The sequence below is a fragment of the Erpetoichthys calabaricus genome, chromosome 12, assembly GCF_900747795.2.
Source record: "Erpetoichthys calabaricus chromosome 12, fErpCal1.3, whole genome shotgun sequence".
Taxonomy (NCBI): domain Eukaryota; kingdom Metazoa; phylum Chordata; class Cladistia; order Polypteriformes; family Polypteridae; genus Erpetoichthys; species Erpetoichthys calabaricus.
The window spans coordinates 129,752,251-129,777,692 of NC_041405.2; the positions used below are offsets into that span (position 1 = coordinate 129,752,251).

General features: G+C 39.0%; 1 protein-coding gene across 1 annotated transcript in view; it reads left to right on the plus strand.

Moving 5' to 3' along the window:
• Positions 1 to 20,007: 20,007 nt before the first annotated feature.
• il12rb1 (interleukin 12 receptor subunit beta 1) overlaps positions 20,008 to 25,442 on the plus strand; it is a 47,661-nt gene continuing 42,226 nt past the window's right edge. Inside the window, exon 1 of the mRNA XM_028816182.2 lies at positions 20,008 to 20,212. Within this exon, the coding sequence (XP_028672015.1) occupies positions 20,137 to 20,212 (76 nt within the window). The 5' untranslated portion in view covers positions 20,008 to 20,136. The remainder of the gene's footprint in view (positions 20,213 to 25,442) is intronic.

Here is a 25,442-nt window from a genome sequence, read left to right on the forward strand (position 1 = left end):
ATTTTGGCCCACTCATCTTTGCAAAATTGTTGTAATTCAGCTTTATTTGAGGGTTTTCTAGCATGAACCACCTTTTTAAGGTCATGCCATAGCATCTCAATTGGATTCAGGTCAGGACTTTGACTAGGCCACTCCAAAGTTTTCATTTTGTTTTTCTTCAGCCATTCAGAGGTGGATTTGCTGGTGTGTTTTGGGTCATTGTCCTGTTGCAGCACCCAAGATCGCTTCAGCTTGAGTTGACGAACAGATGGCCGGACATTCTCCTTCAGGATTTTTTGGTAGACAGTAGAATTCATGGTTCCATCTATCACAGCAAGCCTTCCAGGTCCTGAAGCAGCAAAACAACCCCAGACCATCACACTACCACCACCATATTTTACTGTTGGTATGATGTTCTTTTTCTGAAATGCTGTGTTCCTTTTACGCCAGATGTAACGGGACATTTGCCTTCCAAAAAGTTCAACTTTTGACTCATCAGTCCACAAGGTATTTTCCCAAAAGTCTTGGCAATCATTGAGATGTTTCTTAGCAAAATTGAGACGAGCCCTAATGTTCTTTTTATAATAATAATTTAATAATAATAATTTTTTGCATTTATATAGCGCTTTTCTCACTACTCAAAGCACTCAGCAATTGCAGGTTAAGGGCCTTGCTTAAGGGCCCAACAGAGCAGAGTCCCTATTGGCATTGACGGGATTCGAACCGGCAACCTTCCGATTGCCAGTGCAGATCTCTAGCCTCAGAGCCACAGTGGTTTGCGTCTTGGAAATCTGCCATGCAGGCCGTTTTTGCCCAGTCTCTTTCTTATGGTGGAGTCGTGAACACTGACCTTAATTGAGGCAAGTGAGGCCTGCAGTTCTTTAGACGTTGTCCTGGGGTCTTTTGTGACCTCTCGGATGAGTCGTCTCTGCGCTCTTGGGGTAATTTTGGTCGGCCGGCCACTCCTGGGAAGGTTCACCACTGTTCCATGTTTTTGCCATTTGTGGATAATGGCTCTCACTGTGGTTCGCTGGAGTCCCAAAGCTTTAGAAATGGCTTTATAACCTTTACCAGACTGATAGATCTCAATTACTTCTGTTCTCATTTGTTCCTGAATTTCTTTGGATCTTGGCATGATGTCTAGCTTTTGAGGTGCTTTTGGTCTACTTCTCTGTGTCAGGCAGCTTCTATTTAAGTGATTTCTTGATTGAAACAGGTGTGGCAGTAATCAGGCCTGGGGGTGGCTACGGAAATTGAACTCAGGTGTGATACACCACAGTTAGGTTATTTTTTAACAAGGGGGCAATTACTTTTTCACACAGGGCCATGTAGGTTTGGATTTTTTTTCTCCCTAAATAATAAAAACCATCATTTAAAAACTGCATTTTGTGTTTACTTGTGTTATATTTGACTAATGGTTAAATGTGTTTGATGATCAGAAACATTTTGTGTAACAAACATGCAAAAGAATAAGAAATCAGGAAGGGGGCAAATAGTTTTTCACACCACTGTATATATATATATATATATATATATATATATATATATATATATATATATATATATATATATATAAATATATATATATATATATATTTCTTTTCCACATAAATTATTATATATCTTGGAACAATCTGAGAACTAAACATTGAACTGGAGGTTGAGACTAGATCATGTTACATATCTCCTTTGGCTTTTACTTCTGCTTAAATGCCCTATTGAGGACTTGAAAACAGGTCTGACCAGTGAAACTTGAGTCATACAGTAAATCAAATAGGAAGTGACCTACAAAGAGGTAACAATTAGGTTGAAAAAGCAACACCTCAGCAACTTCCTCTACTGCACAAAAAGACCAGCCTGGCTCATCATAAAACAGTCATCCATGTAGCTTAATGGAGATTCTGATAATTGGTCCTTTCTTATATTAAGCTCATGATTTCATAAAAGGTGCTCGACAAGATGAATGCTAGTCTCTGCTTTAATTTTAGGATTGTGGATCTCTTGTGGTTTAGATGGACTTGCATCAGTGATTTTTGACTCCACTTGCCACCCACAGGCATCATCTTAAATAATCTCCTAGCATTGAATATATCTGATGGGCATAATGGTGGTGCAGTTGCAAGCTCTGCTACCTCACAGATCCACCATCCTGGGTTTGGATTCTATGAGTCTGCATGTTCTCCTGATGTCTATGTGGGTTTTCTGTTGGGTTTTCCAGGTTAGGTTAATTGTCAAATCTAAATTTGTGTGTGTGTTGGGGGGGGAGAATGTGAGAATGAGAGGGAGCCCTTTGATAGACTGGCACTCCGTTCAGATTTTGTGATTGACAAGTTAGCATGTATTGAATTTAGCGGGCTTGAGAATGATATATAAGGTTCGTTCAGTGGTATGGTGGGTAAGATTATTCTTTTAGTCTACAACGATGGCATCTTTAATTGGCAAACTATGATGGATCTCGTCTGAGGTGAAAACCTTCCTTCCATAATTCAAATACATTCAGTTACTGTTGATGTGTGCATTTTGTGTATTTATCACTTAGTGTGTCCACCTATACATCCAAGAGTACTGACCAAGTGTGAGAAATTAATCAAAAATTAGTATAATATATCATAAGGTGACAGAGTGGTATACAGTATAATACTTTATAAGGGCCAGTCAAATTTGAAGAAGCCTGTCTAACAGCAGGACAGAGTAAGGTGACATGCCTCCCTGATGCCGACTTCTGGTTTGGAGACTCCTAACCTAACATCTTGTGTCTTCTGTTGTCCTTCCTTTATTAAAATGCTGTCTCACACTTCAACAAAACAGGGTTCAAATGATTAATGCTAAAAATTTGAAATTTCCAAGAAACTAGGTTCAGATTTTGGCCTGTGTGGCATTTTCCTGTTCTACCCATGTCCACATGGATGATTCTCTGGATACTTTGTATATGTGTATTTAGAATTCAATACAGGGTGGCACATGGCACAGAGGTTAGCACAGCTGCTTCACAGCTCTAGACTGCTGGGTTTGGTGACCCTCAGCGAGTCCTGTATGGAATGGGGTGGCAGTACTAAGCACTGTGACAACATGCTGCTTCAGTGATAAAAATATCTATAAATAGTTACAGGGAGGCAAGGTGACTCTGTGTTTAGCACTTCTGCATCACTGATGTGACATCTTGAGTTTGAATCCAATTCCAGTCTATGTACATGTTCTCCTTGTGCAAGTGTGGGCTTTTTTTCTGACCCCCTGACTTTACTCCTGCATCCATAAATAAGTGCAGGTTAGCTTCACTGGCTACTCTAAATTTGTGTTGCCTGGGTGTCCTCCATGTTGCCTTACATGAGATGCTTGCAGGACAACCCTGACTTGGTTGAAGTGGGTTTAAGAGTGTTATGTTAAACAGATACAGTGCAGGGATTGTGAAGAAAGGACTTCTTTAGGATGCTTTGACTTTGTCAGGATTTGGCATTTCGTTTTTGAATTTGGGGCACTTGACCATGGTACAGCAGGTAACACGACCACCTCACACTACTAGAAGTTCTTCATGTGTCGACATGGGGGTTCCTGGTACGAGTTATCAGGAATCTAAGTCTGCGAATGCCCTGTCCAGGGCTGTTTCCTACACTTCATCCATTGTTGGATTTTGGTTATCCTATCATAGGAAAAAATCATCATACAATTTAAAATTAGAATGGATGACAAATGAACAATGACAATGACAATACATCCAATCAAAAATGTCACAATAATAATACCAATGAGCTTCCACTGACCTCTGGATACATCGTAGAACTGCAGACATTTTTCAAAACCACTTTCATGAATTAATTTAGGTAAGAGGGCATCCCACACACACAGACGTGTGACATTTTCACAAATCCACATCCCTTTCCTCCCCAGATTTTTGAGAAGTAACCATGGCTTACGTTCAGAATATGAAACCTGTTGGTGAGAGTCAAGTCTAGAAAGGAAAGTCCTGAGAGTTCCCATCAATGAGCCACCAACTCTCGATGAAGAGGCCCTCAGATGGCACAGAGGTGTCTAAATTCACACCCAAATCCTTCATGCCTTTATAAAGTTAATTGATTGATATGACTACAATTCAAAGTAACAATGAGTTGACAGAAATGGAGAATAAACTCTTAACACATGTTAACTTTAATTTCACTGTTATGCTCCTTATATTGCTATGTAATATTGGGTGGGATGTTTTTCATTGAGCATGTGAACATTTATTATGAATTAAACATTCATCTGAGAATGTCTGAGAATGCTTTATATGGTTCATCCAGTGGTATGATGGGTAAGATTGTTCTTTCAGTCTACAACTAGGGTGTCTTTACCTGGCAATCTACAATGGATAATGGTGGCATTAGATTTGCACGGTAAATGTGAATGCTATCTTTATAGTTCGGCTCCTGCCTCCCCTTCAACTGGATGCTTCTGAGGAAGACGCTTTTGAGAGAATCTGCCATTGGAGCAGAATAATTGAAGAAGTAGTCAAGTTTAAAGTGTTTCTAAATGAAGTCTCCTATTATATTTCTTCAAGTTTAAGAATAACATTTGTTTGCAAGCACTATCCTGGTTGTCTTTTTGTGCAACTCAGAAGCCCAAACATGACAATATCTTTCATAAATTATGATACTGATATAATATCGTGGTACTGGAGATTTCACTAAATGTATGTACAGGCCAAATTTGGGAAAGAATTGGACAAAGGGGACCAAAACAATAGAAAACTCTGCCCTCCCACCGAACATACCTAAAGTAGCCTTTATGACCCTATGGGGAGGATCACCAACATCTCTAGATCCAACAAAGGCACCCCTTTGCCATGTCCCTGTGAGTTCTTTCAAACAAAGTCCCAAAAATGTGTGCAAAAATTCCCAATATGTAGATAGATTCGACATTCTTCAGCTTGTATGACAAAAGGTCAGAGGCGAATCTGTATGAAATAAAATATTCTTTTTTTTTTTTTACAAAAATAATGCTCTTTAACAAAAGAAACTCTGAGGAGCATCTCAGAGGAAGCACAGTATGACTCTCTGAAAACTAGATAGAAGCTCCATTAGTTGCCTGCTTTGAAATGTTTCCTATTTTCCATATATTTTGCTATTAATTTTCCACTTACAGTACATTCAATATGCAGCTTCATCTTGTGCCATTTTTTAAATGAATGCTCTTCATTTGGGTTATCTTTATTAAAATGATTTGGGTGTCTCTGGGCCAGGGCTGCCAGGAGAGATTCCTGCTCCCTGTGCCCAGTAATCGGACCAGTAGATTCAGAAAATGATTGTGTAGAATTGTATGTGTTATTCTTCAGGTTATTGTGTGTACAATTAGTATATGAAAGTATTAGTTTAAGTTTTATGCCAGACCTTAAGTTGCACATCTGAAATGCTGCTACTTTTTTGCATGACAAAAAAACCCTTAACCCTTTCTGCCCTTTCAATAAGCATTTCTTAGAAAATGTTGATATTAACCGAATATTATGTGTGCAATTTCAAAAATCAAAACCAAATACAAAAACACACATACACACGCACAAACCTTTATGTGACACTTCTGGTGCTTTTCACACGTAGTTGAGGAGTGGTTTGTGGTTTGTTACACTTGAACGAGATGATTCAGAAGATTAGAGTGGGAGTAGAAATGTTATTACTCTAGCCAATTTCCCTGTGTTGAATCAGCCAAGCACCACATTTAGGTTATTGATGAGCCATAAAGTTAGACTTGAGTTCAAATCCAACATTATTGGTGTGAATTTTCAAATATAGAGGCAAGGCGTGAACAAGGTGAGAATATGTCTGACTTTATATCTAAATTCATCAAAGCACTTACTCTGGGTGTGAGCAGAACAGATGTGTACTTATACTAACATCATTATGATGTGGATTAGCAGAGAGATGAGCTCAGCGCTTCACACACTTCCAAAGGTAGCATGATCTGCCAGGCTAGGACTAAACAGAAAACAATGACTACTTCTATGAACTATATACTTTCCATTCTAATAATAGTAATTATTTACATTTATATAGCACTTTTCTCACTATTCAAAGTGCTTTTTCATAGTGAGAAGGGAGCCACTTCAACCACCCCTAATTGGTAACATCCACCTGGATGATGCAACGGCAGCCATTTTTTGTGTCAGTATGCTAACCACACATTAGCTATTAAGTGGTGAAGGGGTGAGAGAGATAGCCAGTTAGAGACAGAGGATGATTAGGGGGCTAGAATAACTAGGCCACCGTGGGCAATTTAGACAGGCATGGATGAAATGGTGGCAAGAGTGAATTCTGTTCATTTAATCCAGGAATGAGTATGGTGGATGCAAACCATTACTTTAAAGTAGGACAGTTTACCATGGTGGCCAGAGCATTGCAACTAAGGGTTCATATAACTAAAGGTTTTACATAGTAGGTGGGAAACCAGAGTTTACTCCACAAGGCTTAGGGTTCAAGTCCCACCTCTGACTTACAGTGAGACCCTGACAGAGTGTAGCATTATAGCACAAAGATGTGGCTTCACATCCCAACTCTGAGAGACTCTGAGACAAAAAATGTAAAGACAGTTCTACTCTGGATGTGCACTTGTATAACACTTGGAGCGTGGCACAATAAATAAATAAAAAAAAAAACAAGAAGATGGGGTACAGAGGCTCTTTTGAAACTTCATAAATTGTTTATGTTCAGTTGGGTGAACTGTAATATGCCTGGAAAATGTCATTAACGTCCACTCATTCAGCTGCGTTGGAATAATGCATAATTTTTGTGGTGTTGGTCCTCTCATTAAAACTCTTGAAATAACTTTAGAAAGGCCTTAAAGACTAGATTTTAAGTTATATCAACAGTAATGTACATGCAAAATTTCATAGACTGCAACCGTGCTGGGGTGAGGCATTATTGGCTCTCTCACATTACAATATTTTCAGTTGGACTGATGGAAACCTAAATACAAAATTCAATGAAATCAGTTTAGCCGTTTTTACATGAGTGGTGATCAAACAAACAAACAAACATACGAGATGCAGTGTGATGATTGAAATGAGGCCCTTAGTGTGCAAAATGGATAAATAACATCAAACAAAGTTAAAAAATTCAGAAGACGGACAGAGGGGATTATGATTTATTGATAGACTAGCTGTGTTATTCGGCTTCACCCAGGAAATTTCCTAAGACAGAAGGCCTCAGTTATAGTGTCATCAGTTAACCGGAATTATCAGAAGTTTTATGAAACTTACTAATTACTTTTTTGCATACAATATCTATAGCTTTTAATCTTTAATATACTACATACAATTGGCCATGAGTGAACGTTTCTCCAGTACATCAGTTCAGGTTTTTCTTAGTGTCTGACTTTGGCTTCTGTTGATGATCAATGTGAAACAGAATTTTACTGAAAACTACATTCTTTTGAGTTCAAGCACATAGTAAGTTGAACGATGGAAATTTTGAATGTTGTGATGGGCAGCAGGGCTCAGCTGACATCCCAGTCAGGCCAGTGTAGTGGATGGACAGGGGTGAACTGCCTCCCAAAAGTACTGGATGGCAGCATTCCTGGGCCAGCATGCCCATTCATGTACCTGCAGTGCATGTTGGGAGTTGTGGTCCTGTGGGGCAGCCCTGTTGGATTCCTTGGGTGCCAACAGGGGGAGCTGCTGGGAATAGTTGTCCTTACTTTCAGGGACTTCTGCCTGATCCAGGAGTGCTTCCATCTTGACAGTGGAAGTATTCCTGGGTCCGGCAAAAAAAAGAGCCACCTCTGTCCACCCACTTGTCGGAGTTGAGAGGAGGTGGATGAGACTGCATAGGAGGTGCAGAAGGAGAAACTTATTGCTTGTTGTGCAGTTGTGTCTGGCATTTGGGGCGCTGCAACGCCTCCTACAGGTCACATGCTTTGTGTTCTATGCTTTCTCTGGAAAAGGTTTCAGCTTCCCGGCAACTCTTCTCAGGATAATGCAGGTTTAGAAAATGGATTATTATTATTATTATTTTATGTTAATAATTTACATTTGTTTACAGTTGTATGTTAAAGTTCAATATTTTTTGTCATATCCATAGCCAGAAAATAAACTTGTAACACTGAACTACATTGAACTTTAACTTTTTACAAAATGCAAGTATGTTTACAGGCTGCACATTTAGGAGATCCATGCAATGAAATAATATCTGAAATGCTTATGTGATATGCTAAAATGCATACGTGGCATTATGAAATGCAACACATACTTCTTTGAGCCAGGAGGCCAGGAATTGGATTAAGTGGTTTTAAGAATAGAATTACAAGTAAAAAATAAATGCAATGGAATATAAATGAATGTTTATTGGAACCTATCTGTAAAATACCAATGAATATCTCTTGGTTGGTTTGGGAATGTCTGGGAGTTCCCCAGGAAGAGCTGGAATGTGTAGCTGGGGACAGGGAAGTCTGGGCTGATCTGCGTGGCTTGTTACCCCAGAGACCCTCACCAAGGAAAGAGGACAAGACGATAAGATGCGATAAGATTTTTTCTGTGTTAATGAGTGTGAGTTGGAGTAACGTTCACGTAAGCAGGTTACAACATAAACAAACAAATTCACAATCTTCTTAATTTTTTTAGATACTACTGGTATGTTACAGTCAAGTCAGTAAATGTCAGTATATAATGTATAAAACAAAATATCAGCATACGTTGTATGTATTGTCAAGATCTGAGAAAGAAAACCTTGGCTAGTGAATAAATTAAGTTGACTAACAGATAGTGTAATTGTTTCAGTACAGTATTTAATGTGAAGAATGAATTAGACCACAAATACAACCTGATAGAAAAGAAATAATATTGTGAACTACAGTACAGTCAGTGAAGGTGCCAGTGTAAATAGTGCACCCATATGTGGGAGTTCTTGGAATCAAAGTAAACTTATGGTTTGTGCTGAGCGATGCTTGATTCCTTTCGTGGTCAGCTTTCTCCAGACATTTGGAAGGATTTTTCAGCGCACTTTCTTTTCTTTGTTCAGGAACTTGTCTCCTCCTCTGCCTCTGGTCATATCTTCTGATTGTGGGTGGTTCTGCACTTTCTCTTCAAGGGTTTTAAACAAAGTGTCCTCAGGTGCTAGGAAAGTTATGCCTGCTTAGTCAACTGGTGATCAGTCAGTGGCCATCATTAGCAAGGCGAGTACATGGTTTACATAAGGTCTCTCTCTGTCTTGTTCCTGTCCTCACTGTCCCACAGCAAGGTTAGACTAATGGCATCCTTGTCCAAATTCCAGCACAGAAGAGTATTCCCCCTTTTCAGTCCAGCACACTTGCCCACTGGGTTAAAGGGATTGCTTCCACCTCTGTTGTGGCCACACCCTATCAGCTATGGGTTCTGGCTATGTGCCACTAAATTATAGTCAGGTCAAGCTGTAGTGTAGTGAGAGAAGAGCAGTTAGTTAGGGTGTTATAGGGGTTTTTGTAGGAGGGAACAGAGATTATGTCATTGGCGTCTTGGGTCCACATAAACCACTCTTCTTGGTTGACCACTTGTGGAAAGTTCTGTCTAACAGTGTTACTAATCCTGGATTTAGGGTCCTTTGTTCAAAACCTGAGTCCAATTTGCACCTTAGACAGAGATATCCCTGGCTGTTACATGGTCTGCTATTGATTATCTTATCAGATAAGGCTGCAGATGCTGCATTGCAAAGAGAGGCCCGTTGAGGTAAACTAAGACTTTTAGCTATGAGTACATCTGGTAACAGTTTGCTCATCCAGGACTCGGGTTCCAGGCTGGCAGAATGGATAATGCCAGTCTGTCCTACAGTGTCAGTGACTACCATGTACAAGAACAGCGAACAAATATGGTCTTCTTGAGGTTCTGTTTTTTCTCATTATAAAGGAAAGCACAGACAACAGTGGCAGTGGTGGCTACTACCTGACTTTTTCCCATGTTGTTAGTTTACTGTCATGTGGTGTGCCAATTCCTATTCCAGTGTGCTCCCCATTGATTGGCTGCTAAAATTTGTCAACCTCATGATAGTTTTATTGCTCAAATGGACACTTGCTTGAGTCATGTAGTTCATTATTTCCAGTGATTTCTAGTCATGTAATCTGATAACCTCAGGGCAGTGATATCCAGCAACTGCAGTCGTCAAGTGTGCCATGCTGACCGACTCAAAGTTGTGCAGTGGGACACTGCCTTAGTTAATGCTATAACTGAATGTGTATCATTTGGTTAAACTGAACAATACCATTGGGGGTCATCAGCATGTCAATGAAAGATTTTTTTTGAATGAAAGATAACACTTCAAAACTATATAACAACATATAAAGAGAAAAGAGAGCAGGTAAACACAATGAAACTTGAGGGACACCATGTATGACTGTGTAGAGAAAAGAGAGCTCTGTGTCCAGACTTCAGTGCATACTGAAAATAATTTGACAAATGTGAGGCAGACCACCTAATAGCAGTGCCTAGTGGGCTAAGTACATTCGCAAGCCTGTGTATTAGAATGTTTTGATCAAAAATATCAAAAGCTGAGCTTAAGTCTAACAACATAATCATAGCAAGATCTCCTGCATTAGAGGGAATTAGAGTCCAGCTTACAGCAAGAGTTATCCATGTTGTAAAGGAAAGCACAGACAATAATGGCAGTGGTGGCTACTACCTGGCTCTTCTCCAAGTTGTTAGTTTACTATCATGATGCATGTATGATGCTGTAGATAGATAGATAGATAGATAGATAGATAGATAGATAGATAGATAGATAGATAGATAGATAGATAGATAGATAGATAGATAGATAGATAGATAGATAGATAGATAGATACTTTATTAATCCCAAGGGGAAATTCACAAACATAAAAGTAAAAGTGTCCAGGGAATGAATCCACATAAAAGAAAGCGATAGGAGTGATCAATAAAAAATAATAAAAAAAAGAGAAAAAAGGTAGAAATATAAAGTCGTACTCGGACCTGCTGAAAAGGCTGCCACTCCCGGCGGCGCCTGAGTCATTACGTAAGTCTGTAAGTAATCTTTTTAAGATATAAATACAACACAAAGATCCATATTTCGATGGTGGTTTGTGTTTGTCACATTTTTTGTTTCTTGTGCAAGCAAGTTGGATGTCTGAGGATAAATGGAGCAATTTGTGTGGAAAACTAATAACACACCATGTCAGTTTACAACAACTGAGCAGCAAGGCTCTTCACAGCAAGTCTGCTTAGTCTTAAGAGAACAGCTCCTGTTATCACTTAGGTTTTTCCCTAACTGATACCCTGTCTCTCCCCATTCATTCTAATAAAAAAAAAGAGCAAAATTGACACAGGTGTCAAAAAAGGGGAATGGTTAGCTTTGTGTTATAATAAATTAATTTTAGGTTACAAGGTTACTTTCATATCAGCAAAGATTATGTGCCACCAGTTTAAAAATTGTCTTTAATTGCCTCTTCCCTTAGTATATATTCAGATTGACTTTATTATATTGTGATTTTTACTTGTGATTAATGTGCTTTTCAATTTAGTGGAGGCCACAATAACAGCCACAGCAGATACGACTACAGATGATGAGTTTTTATTGAAAGATCTATTTTGAACATAATAAACAGACAGCATTAAAAGAAACTCATACATTATGCTTACCACCTATAGAATTCACTTTGAGCACTAGAAACAAATGAGTCAAGATACAAGCAGATTAAAATGACCATCTATTTTACCACTAATAAGGAGAACTCCCAATGAAACAGGCCTAACACTAACCTACATCAGTGATGGGAACAAGTCCATCTTACTTCTAGCCATGGTTCAGCCTAGTCTATTCACTGACAAGCATCCAAAGCTTATCTAAGTTAATTACTGGGCAAAAGTACATATTCCTCTTCAGGTGGTTGAGCTTCAGCACAAAACAGTTACAGAAAATACTGTAAAATAAAAAATATACTATATAAATAAATATTATACTATGAAAATGCTATAAAAAAAAAGTCACAAGTCCATCCATCCATCCATCCATTCTCGAGCTTATCCGAGATCAGGTCGCGGGGGCAGCAGCTTGAGCAGAGATGCTCAGACTTCCCTCTCCCTGGCCACTTCTTCTAGCTCTTCCAGGGGAATTCTGAGATGTTCCCAGGCCAGCCGAGAGACATAGTCCCTCCAGTGTGTTCTGGGTCTTCCCCAGGACCTCCTCACGGTTAGACGTGCCCGGAACACCTCACCAGGGAGGTGTCCAGGAGGCATCCTGATCAGATACTCGAACCACCTTATCTGACTCCTCTCGATGCGGAGGAGCAGTGGCTCTACTCTGACCTCCTCCTGGATGACCGAGCTTCTCACCCTATTTTTAAGGGAAAGCACAGACACCCTGCAGAGGAAACTCATTTCAGCTGCTTGTATTCGCGATCTCCCCTATGCTTGAACATGGTGTTCGTTATGGACAATCCGTGACGAGCACAGGACAACAGAGCTCCTAGGTTCATTGGAACATGCATACCCCTCCACCACGATAAGGTGGCGGTTCATATGTGCACTTGGCACCAGGACACCCTAGGCCTCAGATCAATGATCGACTTTATAGTCGTGTCGTCAGACTTGTGGCCACATGTCTTGGACACTCGGGTGAAGAGAACTGATCACACACCTGGTGATGAGTAGGCTTCGATGGTGGGGGAGGATGCCCGTCAGGCCTGGTAGGCCCAAACGTGTTGTGAGGGTCTGCTGGGAATGTCTGGCAGAGTCCCCTGTCAGAAGTAGCTTCAACTCCCTAGGGTGTCTTGGTACCAAGTGCACATATGGACACCCCTATGCCTGAACATGGTGTTTGTTATCGACAATCCGTGATGAGCACAGAAGTCCAATAACAAAACACCACTCGGGTTCAGATCAGGGGGGCCATTCCTTCCAGATCTCACTGTCATTGCCCACGTTAGCACTGAAGTCTTCCAGCAGAACGAGGGAGTCCCCAGCAGGTGTGCCCTCTAGCACCCCCTTCAGGGACTCCAAGTCACAAGTCATCGCTAGAAATGAAATCCAAGGATGTCCTTTACTTATGCCAGCTGTTGGCGGTTCACTACATGAACAACTGGACTATCTATAGCAAGTCGTTATAGTCTGAGAACAGCTCCTGTTGTCACTTAGTTTCATTTACATACAGTAGCTAGTAAAGATTTCAATTCCACCAATGACCACTCAGATTAAAGGTACATTGTGCCATTAAATAACATCCAAAGGTCCCAAAATAGCTAATCATTAAACATCTTGTCTAAACATTTGGTTTATAGAACAAGACTTCTTATATGTAAACTCTTATTGCAGAACAAATCATATAGGTCTCATTTTTAAAGTGTGCTGGTACAAATGAAGTCAGGATGTCCTAGTTTAACACATAGGCAGTTTCAAGCACTTTTTGTTCTTTTCCTTACACAGGACCATAGTTAGGATGACATTAGTCATATCAACATCTGTCTTACCATTACTGTGCACACAATCTGCTTGGGGAAGTCAATGTATAATCATGACGACTTTGGTACTAATCAGATTTTTGAGGTCAGAGTGGGGTTACATCCAACTACTTTCCTGAAAAAATTAAACGCAGAGATTAACAAGCAACTTCACAATGTAGAAATGTAACACATGAGCTACGTTTTCATGTGCTTAAGACCTCTTCTTAATTTGCCAGTTTATGAGTGAGTATCATGTTGCATTCACATCTTGGCAATGTTTCCAGATTTTCCATTTGTAACATTTCATCTTCCCACTTCAATGTGTTCACATGACTGGATTTTTAGGAGAAATACACTTAAAGATAAACTGTATATTTTTCTTGTTACAATAAAGAGCAAACTAAATGTAAAAAACGTGTACTGCATTACTTGAAATGCAATTTAAACAAAAAATTAAATATCTGGCTGACCAAGTTATATATTTTTTCATACAGTTGACTGAGATGAAAGGTCTGTGTTACATCACAATTCAGAGAATTCAGGTAGCATTGTATTCTCTGAATTCTCCACCTCAGAGCTCCGACTTCAAAGGATGTTTATTTGAAATCTCCAACTACACTCTTAAAAATAAGGGTGCCAAACTGGTTCTTCAGATCCCATTGCCGAACCATCCACATGAACATTCCAAAAAACCCTTTAATTTAGATCATTAACAGGTTCCATAAATAGCTATGAAGAGGATAGCTGATTTGTAAAACACTAATGCATTCTTGATATTAAAAAGATTCTTGAGGCATACAAAAACACAGACTAAGTTCAGGTTTTCTTGATTTGCTAAGTAGCCTACTATAAAGATTCATGTTTTATCCACAAATTAGGAACCTTTTCAAAGTTCAAGAAACACATTTCATATGCAAAGAACCCTTCCTAGAGTAAAATGGTTCTTTGTCATGCAGTGGTTCACACAACCCACTAAAGGGCCATTAAAGAGCTGTTATTTTTAAGAGTAGAGGAAGCACAGCGTTTACCATCTGTTTATTAGCACATGGACACAGCAAAAATTCCTAATGTCACCTACAAAAAAGCATCATAACTCAATTGAAAAACACAAAGAGTGCAGCTAAGAGGAGAATGCTCCATGTGGAGTGAAGTCATCAGTGGTCTCCCTCAGTGGTCTGCCCTTGGACTGTTACTTTTTCTGATTTATATTAACAACACAAGATCTATTATAGTTAGTAAACCTGTGAAATTTGTAGATGATCCTAAATTTGGAGGAATAGCAGATACTGATGAGGCAGTGAAAACAATTCCAAAGGACCTAAAGAATTTTCAGAAATTGATGAACACTTGGAAAATGAAGTTTAATGTAAAAAAGTACAAAATCCTACACATAGGCAAAAGAATTATTAATTAATTAATTATTAATTAATTAATTAATGCAACATGGGAGACACTATTGAGAGACCTGAAAAGGATTTAGGGGTTTTATGTTGGTTAAATAGTCTCATTGTCTAAGCCAGGGACGGCCAGCTCCAATGCTGGAGAGCCACGGAGGCTGCAGGTTTTTGTTGCAAACAAGTTGATTAATTTAAATGCCAATCCTCACCAATAACAGATCTTATTTAATGTCATGGCTTGTTAGTATTTTAACTCTACTATGTCAGTTCATTCTTAAATCATAGATTGTTTTTCATTTCTAATGATACATATATCATCCAAGTGATTTGAAGCCTAAAACTGATGAGTAATTTTCAGTTCTTCACTTTCTCTTCAGTTTCCTTCTGAGTACTTAATTAAACCAAATAGTGAATGATGAATACACATGGGTGGAAATGGAGACAAGCTGGATGTACAACAACTGGTTCTTTTTTCATTTGCATCATATTGCTAATAAAGAGCAGTTAAAATAATGAATACAACTGTTTAAGACGAAAATGAGCAATTAAGGGATCAAAATCTTAACAAGCGAAGCAACTATAATGAAGCAGAAAAATGTCACTTGAGCAATAAATGCTTCAACAGAAATGAATGCCTTCTCATGAAACAACTGGGTAGGAACAAAAACCTGAAGCCACTGCAACCCTTATTTAAAGGATCTGAGTCTTAAATAGCAAATAAATTAAATTAAATTAATTAGTAGCAAACACTAGTCAGTAATTACAAAAATGGTCAGAATGAAAACCTACCACCACTGTGGCTCTCCAGAACCGACGTTGTTCAGCCCTGATTTAAATGGTCAGTGCCTTAATAGCAAATAAATTAAATGAAGTTAATTAGAACTAGTCAATAATTAAGAAAATGGTTAGAATGAAAACCTGTAGTCACTGTGGCTGTCCAGGATCGGAGTTGGCCACCCGTGGTCTAAGCAATATGTAGAAGTAATTAAAAAGGCAAATAAGATGTTGGGTTGTATCGTTGAAACCTGAAAATTGCTCCAGGGGTGCTATGCTGTACAATGGCTGAACCTGCACTCTGATAAACGTTCATGCGAAAAGACAGTTTCCGCTCAGGGATTAAAAAGGTGTATCAATAATCAAAGCTGTTGAACTCAAATTGAGGCATGTTATGCTTAGACCTTATAATACACTAGTGAGACCGCGTCTGGAGTACTGTGTGGAATTTTAGTCACCATGATACAAAAAAGGAACAGAAAGACTGCACAGAGGTCAGGCTCTCAAGGACTTAAGGGACATGTCATACTCTAATAATTAATAATTCTTTACATTTACATAGTGCTTTTCTCACTACTCAAAGTGCTCTCCATGCAGGGAGGACCTGGAAAGCGAACCCAAAAGCTCCTTACTGCAAAGCAGCAGCACTCTCACTGCTACCACTGAGAGGCTCATGTAGAGAAACCTCTTTGGTTTCAAGCAGTTTAGACTACATGGTGACTGTATCCAGGTTTCTTCAAAATCCTCAAAGGCATTGATAAAATGGATCCAGTAGAATTCTTTCAACTAAATGGCAACTCACCTATTCTAGGACACAAGTGGCAATCAATAGGGAACCACATTTAAGACTGAGGTTAGGAAGAACTTATTTATAGAAAACATTGTGAGAATCTGAAAAAAACGACCAAATCATAATGTGGAAGCAACAGCTTTGACATCTTTTGTAAAACATCGGGATAAGATATTGGGCTCACTTAGTTTTTAATTAACAAAGGAGCTTGATGGACTGAAAGGTCTCCTCTGAGTTCTCTGATTTCTTATCTTCTTGACTGACAATACTTCATTACATAGTGACACTTTTCTTCTTTTGATGGGATGAAATAAATTAGTGAAATGGAATATAAAGTAAACATGCCATCATCCATCCATTTTCCAACCTGCTGAATCCGAACACAGGGTCATGGGGGTCTGCTGGAGCCAATCCCAACCAACACAGGGCAGGACACATTGGCAGAGCCAATTTAGAATTGCCAATCCAGCATGTCTTTGGACTGTGGGAGGAAACCGGAGAGCCTGTAGGAAACCCAAGCAGACACGGGGAGAACATGCAAACTCCACGCAGGGAGGACCTGGGAAGCAAACCCAAGTCCCCAGGTATCCCAACTGCGAGGCAGCAGCGCTACCCACTGCGCCACCGTGCCGCCCACATGCCATCATTTAATAACCAAATAAGGCAAAGCATATAACTAAAACAAAAGCTTGACATATATTAATTTTCAGCTGAACGGCGAACAATTTGACATTTGCTGTAAAAGAAAACCACACGTCTTTGAAGATGACCTTGTTCTTCTTTTAGAGGGCAGCAGAGTGTCTTTGTTTGTTCAGGCAGAAGCGAGAAAAACAAAAATGGGATGAGACAGTGAAGAGAATAAATACATCACGTCCTAAATGTACTCTTTAGACATACAGACATCACCTGAGCAACCTGGTAGCAATTTGTAAACTGTTTGTATATAAATGTATGTCATTTAATCTGTAATTTATCCACAATCACTAAATAAACAAAATAAAGACCGTTATGAATAAAAAAACTCTTATACTCTTTTAGGCAGTGCTTATTTCTTGAGCATACTGTATATGGAATAACTCAAAAATAGTGAAATGTGAACAAAGAATTTAAATTAGAACTTGAGAGTATGTGCTGATAGCGCGTTGCTCATCCAACACATGAGGAACCACAAAACACTCATTACTTATTGATGTCGATGGCCTGTCTGGCTTCCACTCCAGCCTGATCTACACTACGATCATGACATTTCACATATCTATCTACACCCCCGTGCCTGACCACCAAGACAGCATTGCACCTTCACTGACCACAGTTCAACAAGGTTAAGGTGAAGTTTGGATTTATGAAGACAGCAGCATCACAGCCTTGAAAACTTGTTAATGACTACAAACCACTTGCATGATCAATCCAGAGAACCTTTATGGATGTGTCTAGGCTCCCAGTGGCTCGGCATGCAGTATATGAATGGATATCAAGTACAGCCCAAAGACTTTATTTAAAGCATGTATGAGTGTTGGGTTCGTGAGGAGACTCGTAATTCAGTGAATATTCTTCTAAGTTGGTTTGCTTTATTGCAGCTGCTCCATCACTCCCCAAACATATCAACCCCCAGTACTTGTCCTTTTCTTCCACTTCTCTCCATAATTAATCGCAATACTGAAAATTCTCTGTAAAAGTAAAACTGGCTGCAACCTTAAAACAAAGATTCTTCAGAACTTTTTAAAAGGACATTGAAACACTATATAAAATATACCGATCCTGTAATTATTAACAGTGCAGATAATTTACATTTCATTCACAATGCATCATAATAATACAATTTTACATATACACCAATACATCCATCCATCCATTATCCAACCCGCTATATCCTAACTACGGGATCACGGGGGTCTGCTGGAGCCAATCATAGCCAACACAGGGCGCAAGGCAGAAAACAAACCCCGGGCAGGGCGCCAGCCCACCGCAGATACATCAATACATTTCATCATAAAAATGATTTCTTCACAAGTATAAACCTTGAAGGACTGTCATCAAATAAACTGAATGTATTGCAATGATCAGCGTAATAAGCCAACACACCCCTGATGTTTTAATTCCATTAAAAATGGTGCCGTGTCCTCCACTCCATTATCTGGGCTATGGAGCACACCTCAAGAACAGGCAATGACAGCTCTCCATATCTATTTGTTTGTCTTAAGTCAATCCCGCAAACACTCCTGCATGTTTTCTATGGACTCCTTACCTTCCTTCTACTCAAAATCTCCTCTTGTCACTCATCTCCTAACTGGGGTGTCTGCCCCTTAAAAGACTGAGCCCCCTTCTCCCAACCCCATCACTTAAGGTGCACCACCCTTTCTGTTCCTTCACAGTCCATCAGCAGCTGTGTGCACGACACATTATCCTATGTGGCGACCACTGTCTGTCTCTGCGGTCAGTGCTAGAGGTAGACACGATGTGCTAAGCAAAGGGTGTCGAACTCTGGTCCTGGAGGGCCACAGTGGCTGCAGACTTTCATTTTAACCATCTTCTTAAATAGTGAACAGTTATGGCTGCCTTTTAACTTCTTTTGCCTTAGTTTTAATTAACTTGACTCAGGCCCCTTCTGTTTCCTTACAATAATGAGACACAAAACAAGCCACCACATGACCAGCTCACCTCTGCCCATCACACAATATATGAAAATAAAAAGGTGAAGGTCTCAGTAAGGCTGATCTCTCAGGTCACCAAAACATTTTGACGGTGATCTTAGAAAAAACAGAAAATCAACAGTTTTGGAAAAGTCTGCTGTGGCAGAATAAGAGCAGCAAAAAGCTCTGGAATTAAATAATGAGTATAATTAACAGCAAGAATCGGCTTTTCATTAAGAAATTGATTGGAGTGAAATTGGTTGGAATTTGAAGCCCCAGTTTAGCTGGTCTTCTGTTGGCTTTTCTCATGTCTCATGTCTGTTTTGCTGTCATTTGATGAAGGAAAGAATCAATTCAGAGCACTGAACCCTTAAAAACTGGGCTATTAAAATAAATGGAAAAGGAATTTAATTAGCAGTGAAAACTGGTCACTGATTAGGAAAAGGGTGAGAATGAAAACTTTCAGCCACTGCGGCCCTCTAGCCTCGGAGTTCGACACCCCTGCGCTAACCGATTAATGAGTGATACGGAAGCACTTAGATCATCAAGGATTTGCAGCTCTTGAGAAAGTGACTTTCGAAAAACGCTGGTAAATAAATGATAGGAATTAAAATGGAGTGTACGATGTTTATAGCGTTATTACGTTTTCGGGAAATCACCCCACACATTGACATGTGTCTGCAACTAAGAAGGCAAGACAACAGACATCACATTTGATCGTTTAGACGGTTATTATCAGACGCAAGGCTTCTTACTACAGTGTTGTGAATTGCTTTTTAAAACGCTTTATGAAAATGTCCATTATGCAATATGCCATATAGCGTAAGGGTTGACGTATAAGAAGTATTCTGGTTGATTTGTTCTTTGTCAGTTTTTTACGAGTTATTTTCTGAGTCCTCTCGTTATCACTACAACTCCTTTCTCGTTTTTAGTGTTTTTTATAGCTGCTCTCTACGTTGTCCCTACTTAGAAACTCTCACACACCCCACAGGTGACGTGTGCTTTTGATGGTTGCTACCGCATTGTGTCATCGCTGACTGGCGATGCTTTTCACTAGAAAACCCACGGACACAACGAGCATGATGAAAGCGCTCCGGCAACGGCATGCAAGAACTTTTATTCTTGTTTTAAAAAAATTCTGACGGATGTGTAGCGGAGAAGTGCATTTATCCTCGCCGAGTAAATGAAAAGGACAAGGGAGGCTTTGTCCATCATGTTAAAGACGCCCATTGTCCTTGTTCTTCTAGTGATAACACGAGGTAAGTGGGTAACGCGGATGTGGCATTTGAAGGCGATGCGCAGAGTGAGGGGTTGGAGAGAGAGACATGGTGTCAGGTTATCTGTCGCCAGGCTGTCATTTATACGGAGCTGGCGACTTCTATTTATTTAGTATTGGATTTTTCATATATCTGTCTCTGTCTTTCCGTCCGTCCGTCTGTCTGACTGAGCGGAGAATTACATTGTCTTTCCAGATTCTTTCTTTACCTTTGATTCAGTCCTCACATTATTCTAATTTCAATTACAAATTTGCTGTTGAACGGGTCACGAACTACCTCGTGTTAATTGCAGTGATCTTTATTGTTTCGCTGCATTCCACGGTATACTTCATAGATGCACGAGTTTATAATGAGTACAGTTGTAATGACAATATTAACTGCGGTACCATTATAACTTTAAAGAGCAACCCGTTAAAGTTTTTCCACAAACTGTAAAGGGTAACTTCCACTTTCTGAACAATTACTTTTCTCTCACTTATTTTGCTTTCTCTGAATTAATTTTACGTGAAAAAAAAAATAAGCATGCTACTTCAACCGATGTCATTGCTAACATGAAGACCGTTTTCTTAATTCATAAATTTAAATTTTACATACCGCCTCGCACATACTGTAAATTACTGTTGCAGAGCAAAATACGAGCAAAAAATAAAAGTCGGTTTATAAAAGCAAAATAAGCCGACAGTGACGTTAAGAAATTACGTAGCAGTGAAATACACGATCGTATACGGTCCGTCTCTTTAAATTCGATTGAGGTTCTGAAAGTGAACCCTGTCTCGGTAACATGAGACAAAAGGGTGCGATCGGCTCTGTAAGACATGTCAGTCGACTTCGCATTCAAGTACAGAGGCACACACACAAACACACTACACCAGCAACACAAATGCTTGTAATAAGCACACATTTGGGATGGAGAAAAATGAGATAACTTGCAGGTGAACCCATCCAGACATGGAGAGAACGTCCACATTCCGTAGAGTCGCTCATCGGATTACGTGTTCCAATGAGGAGCCGGAAAATGTTAGAAACACTGACAAGTGAAGCTACTGAACCATAACTGAACACAACTCATCTATCTATCTATCTATCTATCTATCTATCTATCTATCTATCTATCTATCTATCTATCTATCTATCTATCTATCTATCTATCTATCTATCTATCTATCTATCTATCATAAACCGCAGGTCTGGACCAAGAGTTTATTTATGTGTGTGTATATATAAAGAGGAGTTAATAAATAGAATGGCAGCAAGTGAGGATCAGAATCTTTTCATCAGATTCAAACCAAGCACCTCCAAAATAAATAAATGCAGTTGAAAATTGTAAGTGGCTAATGGTGTGTTTTAGGTCTTTCACATCCTCTTCTCTGACACCAAAACGGTGGTGACGGTGTGGAGTTGGAGAATGCTGTTGTTCAACCGTCCTCCGATAGTTCACTTTTGCAGGAGTGATGTTTAACATTGTAACAAATGACTTCAAATGTTAGAAGATTGCATTATAAAGCTTGTAAATTATGCGCTTCAGCATCTCAATTTCAGGGGCTCCATACGTGTCTCGAGGGTAATTTGCGGCCTTAAACCTCATTACTTGTGAGTGAGTGTGTGTTTAAGTGTGTATGCGTTTGTACTCTGAAGTCACGCCGTTCCATCCAGTGCAGAATCCTGAACTGAGAACCCTGCTGACAAGATAAACCCACCAGAGCCCCTAATAGAAACGTTTTTTCAGAAAACAAACAAGTTACTGTCAGATTCGGGGGTTTATTTGTGTTGTACCCTTAACTGTTATTTGGGTGACTTTTTTATTTTTCTTTGGACTATAAACTAAATTAATCTTTAACACTATTTTCAATAGAAACAATATATGTGTATTACTGTAACACTTTTTAAAGACTGCTCAGTCAATCAATCTGTAATTAAATATTCTTCCTTTCTGCGTTTTGACCCACACTGTAAACGCTACTGTTAATTATGGGCAGTGTGGAAAGATAATTTTCCAAACAAGCTAATTACACTCTTCAAAGGAATATGACTAAAGAAAGTCAAACTGGAAAGTCTTCTGGCAGACACCCACACACATGTACTTCAAAAGTAAAGCACCCCTTCTGACTGAGAATAATTTCTGAAAATCTTGTAGGATGTTTTACAACACACACAGGCTCAATGACCCCCTGATGTAGGTCACTTGGTGATTCAGGGTTGGCACCAAACCCTGTGTTTGGTAGTTTCCAGAATTAGTCAATGGGCATGGCTGTTGATCAATCTACCTGCAAAATATATTTTATATATTTGCATTGTAACAGAACTTTATATATTATAAAAGTAAAGGAATCAAATACAAATGCAATAAGATGATCTGTCACTATCACTGTGTAATTCATTAAGCCAACGCTAGTAGTCATCCCAACAACTGAAATAAAAAAAAGTCATGGCAGCACACACAGCTCTGGCAGACGAACTTGTGTCAAAGAGTTTTGTAAAAAATATGATTTTCCAAATATACTGAAGATTAATAAGCCATGCATATGCTAAACTCTGAAGGATTTACAATAGTTTTGGAGTTAAGCACATAATGGTATAGACAGCAATCCATTTTCTTAACCCATTTATCCAGGGCAGGGTCACATTGCAGCTGGATCCAATCTCAGCAATCATCGGGCACAGGGCAGGAGCAACACCTGGACAGGGTGAACACACACCCCCTCCGCCCACGTACACACATCAGGAGCCAATTGCGTGGTAACAGTGCTCTACCACTGTGCCACCTGCCACCCATTGTATACACAAAAGAGTAAAACATCATCTGGGCTCAGGGGGACAGAAGGCTGGGATGCTCAGTTTGATTCTTGGGGACCGCATATCCTTCAAGAGTCTGTGCTGGGGCCCAGTCTGCTCTTGTCATTATTTGAGTTTAACCTTTTTAACGTTGCCCAATAAATCAACAAGCAGAGAAGAGGTAGTGACAAAGGCAGGGAACCTTAAACTGCAAGACTGTCAAGTCAATTCCTGTCTCTGACTCAATGAGTGATCATAATATTATAATAATAATAATACATTTTGCTGTATCCAGATTTTTGTAAGCCCATACTGCATAAAGAGGTCAACCTAATATACAATAAAAAAAATTAACTGGCTGTTGTATTTCCAGCTAATTTCTCAACTGACTCTCTTTTTATGGGTCAGAGAATACGGTGACTTGAAAATGCCAGTGTCAGAAAATTAGGAGGTGGCAATTATAAAATACAAGAAATGGAAACATTATGAAGAGGTGTGCACAAGATACGAGAAAGAGGCCACATTAAAAATTTCCATGAAGCAGCATAGTTGCTGGCTCTACACGACGCTGTTAGATTAGATGGAGATCTTCAATGAATGTTTAATAACTTTGTAACATTATCAAAACCTCTTACGTCTGACTTGTGGAAGGCTAAAGCCTGTTTCAGCATCGCAGGGTGCAAGGCTAAAATCGACCATTACAGGACCCCCTCATGCACACTCCAACATGGGTTCAAGTTAGAATTCATTTTTTTAACCAAACACACACATCAGTGGTGACTTGGACTAAAAACTGGTGTACACAGAGAAAACCCACATGGACACGGGGAGAACATGCAAAGTCAAAACAGACAGTGACTGGGAACTGGATTTGAACCAAGAAATCAGGATACACAAGGCCTCATGCTTTAAAATAAAAACACATTGTCTCCAGTTTCATGACAAATTGTAAAGATGTAGATATCATAACAAATTCTGAGCTCAACAGTGTATATTCAAAGCTGAATACATTATAATAGAAAGTAACATAAAAGGGCATCTTGATATCTAGTGATGTGAATTCTTTTTTTACCCTTTCAAATGATAATATTATTAATGGGTTGGTTGGTATTCTTAAATGTGAGAATGACAATGTTTGAAAATGTGTTTAATCTATTCTCATTAGAAATACAAAAATCGGTCTTAACAATTACAGGAATTTCCTCTCTTGATTTATATATTTATTTAGCTGACATTTTTTTTACATTTCTGCCATGTCAGCAGTATTCGGTTAGGTCTTTGTGAGTCATAAGTGGAATTATCAACTTTTGCATTTTACAGTCTAACACCTTGGCCACATTGTCACAGAATTATGCCATTTTTTTCCCTCTTTCTTTCTATCTCACATCGTGCTCAGTAAGTGAATTTATCAGTGTGCTTTGTGAAGTTTACGCTGAAGTAATGAGGCATAGTGGATTCAGGAGGGCACTGGCACTCACGCGGGTTCAGTTCAGTTCAACTCATTTCTGTTTGGTTTTATATTTTACCCTTCACTGAGGACAGGCATGGAATTCTTATAAAACAGCAACCTAAAAGAAAATTAAATATATAACATTTTCATACACAAATACACATACTGTATGTAGTTAAATATATAGAAATCCATACACTTTGGTTAAACTCTGAACAACAGCTTTAATTTCTAACAGTATTAGAAATAACATAACTGTAGGAGTGTTTAAAATTCTTTGAAATAAGCAAACTCTTATTTCCACAGACCCAGGCCTCACATTGACAATGGAGTATTAGTTAAAATGCTTTATAGAAGTCAAGTTTGTCACTTTTGTTTAATGAATACTCAAAAACTCAACAGATGTCCATCTGGCATAAGCATACAAAACAGCTAATACATGTAATATATTAATGCTTAACATTATCAAACATCAAGAAAAAAAAGAGCAATAATAAAAAAAAATCTTACATTTTTAGTAACATACAAATTTTAATTAAACCAAACTTTCCCAAAGGCATCCTCCTTCTTCAAACTGCATGCACAGTGCAGCTCAGTTCTCCCAACTTCCCCAAAATCCTTTGTATGGAGCAAATGGCCTTTGACCTTTCTCCTTTAGCTTACTACACCTACAGCCGCGTTACTTTTATTGTACTGTACACTACAATGATGATGTAAATTGTGTGATAATCCTATGTTCCAATGGTTGTAAAAGATTTGATTTGACCTTGGCGTTTATGGCTGCAGAAAATTTGGAAACAATTAAGAAAAATGTAAAGACATTCCTAAACTCTGGAGTTTTTAATGTATGTTAAGGTAGATGTGTATATCTTTGAGGAACATTAGAGTGTCATGTAATCAGATTGGAGTGTTTAGCTTTCTATGACCATTTGCCTTCAAGTTCTTTTTATGTCAGCACCATAATGGTGTCCTGGCACAAAAGTTCATTCC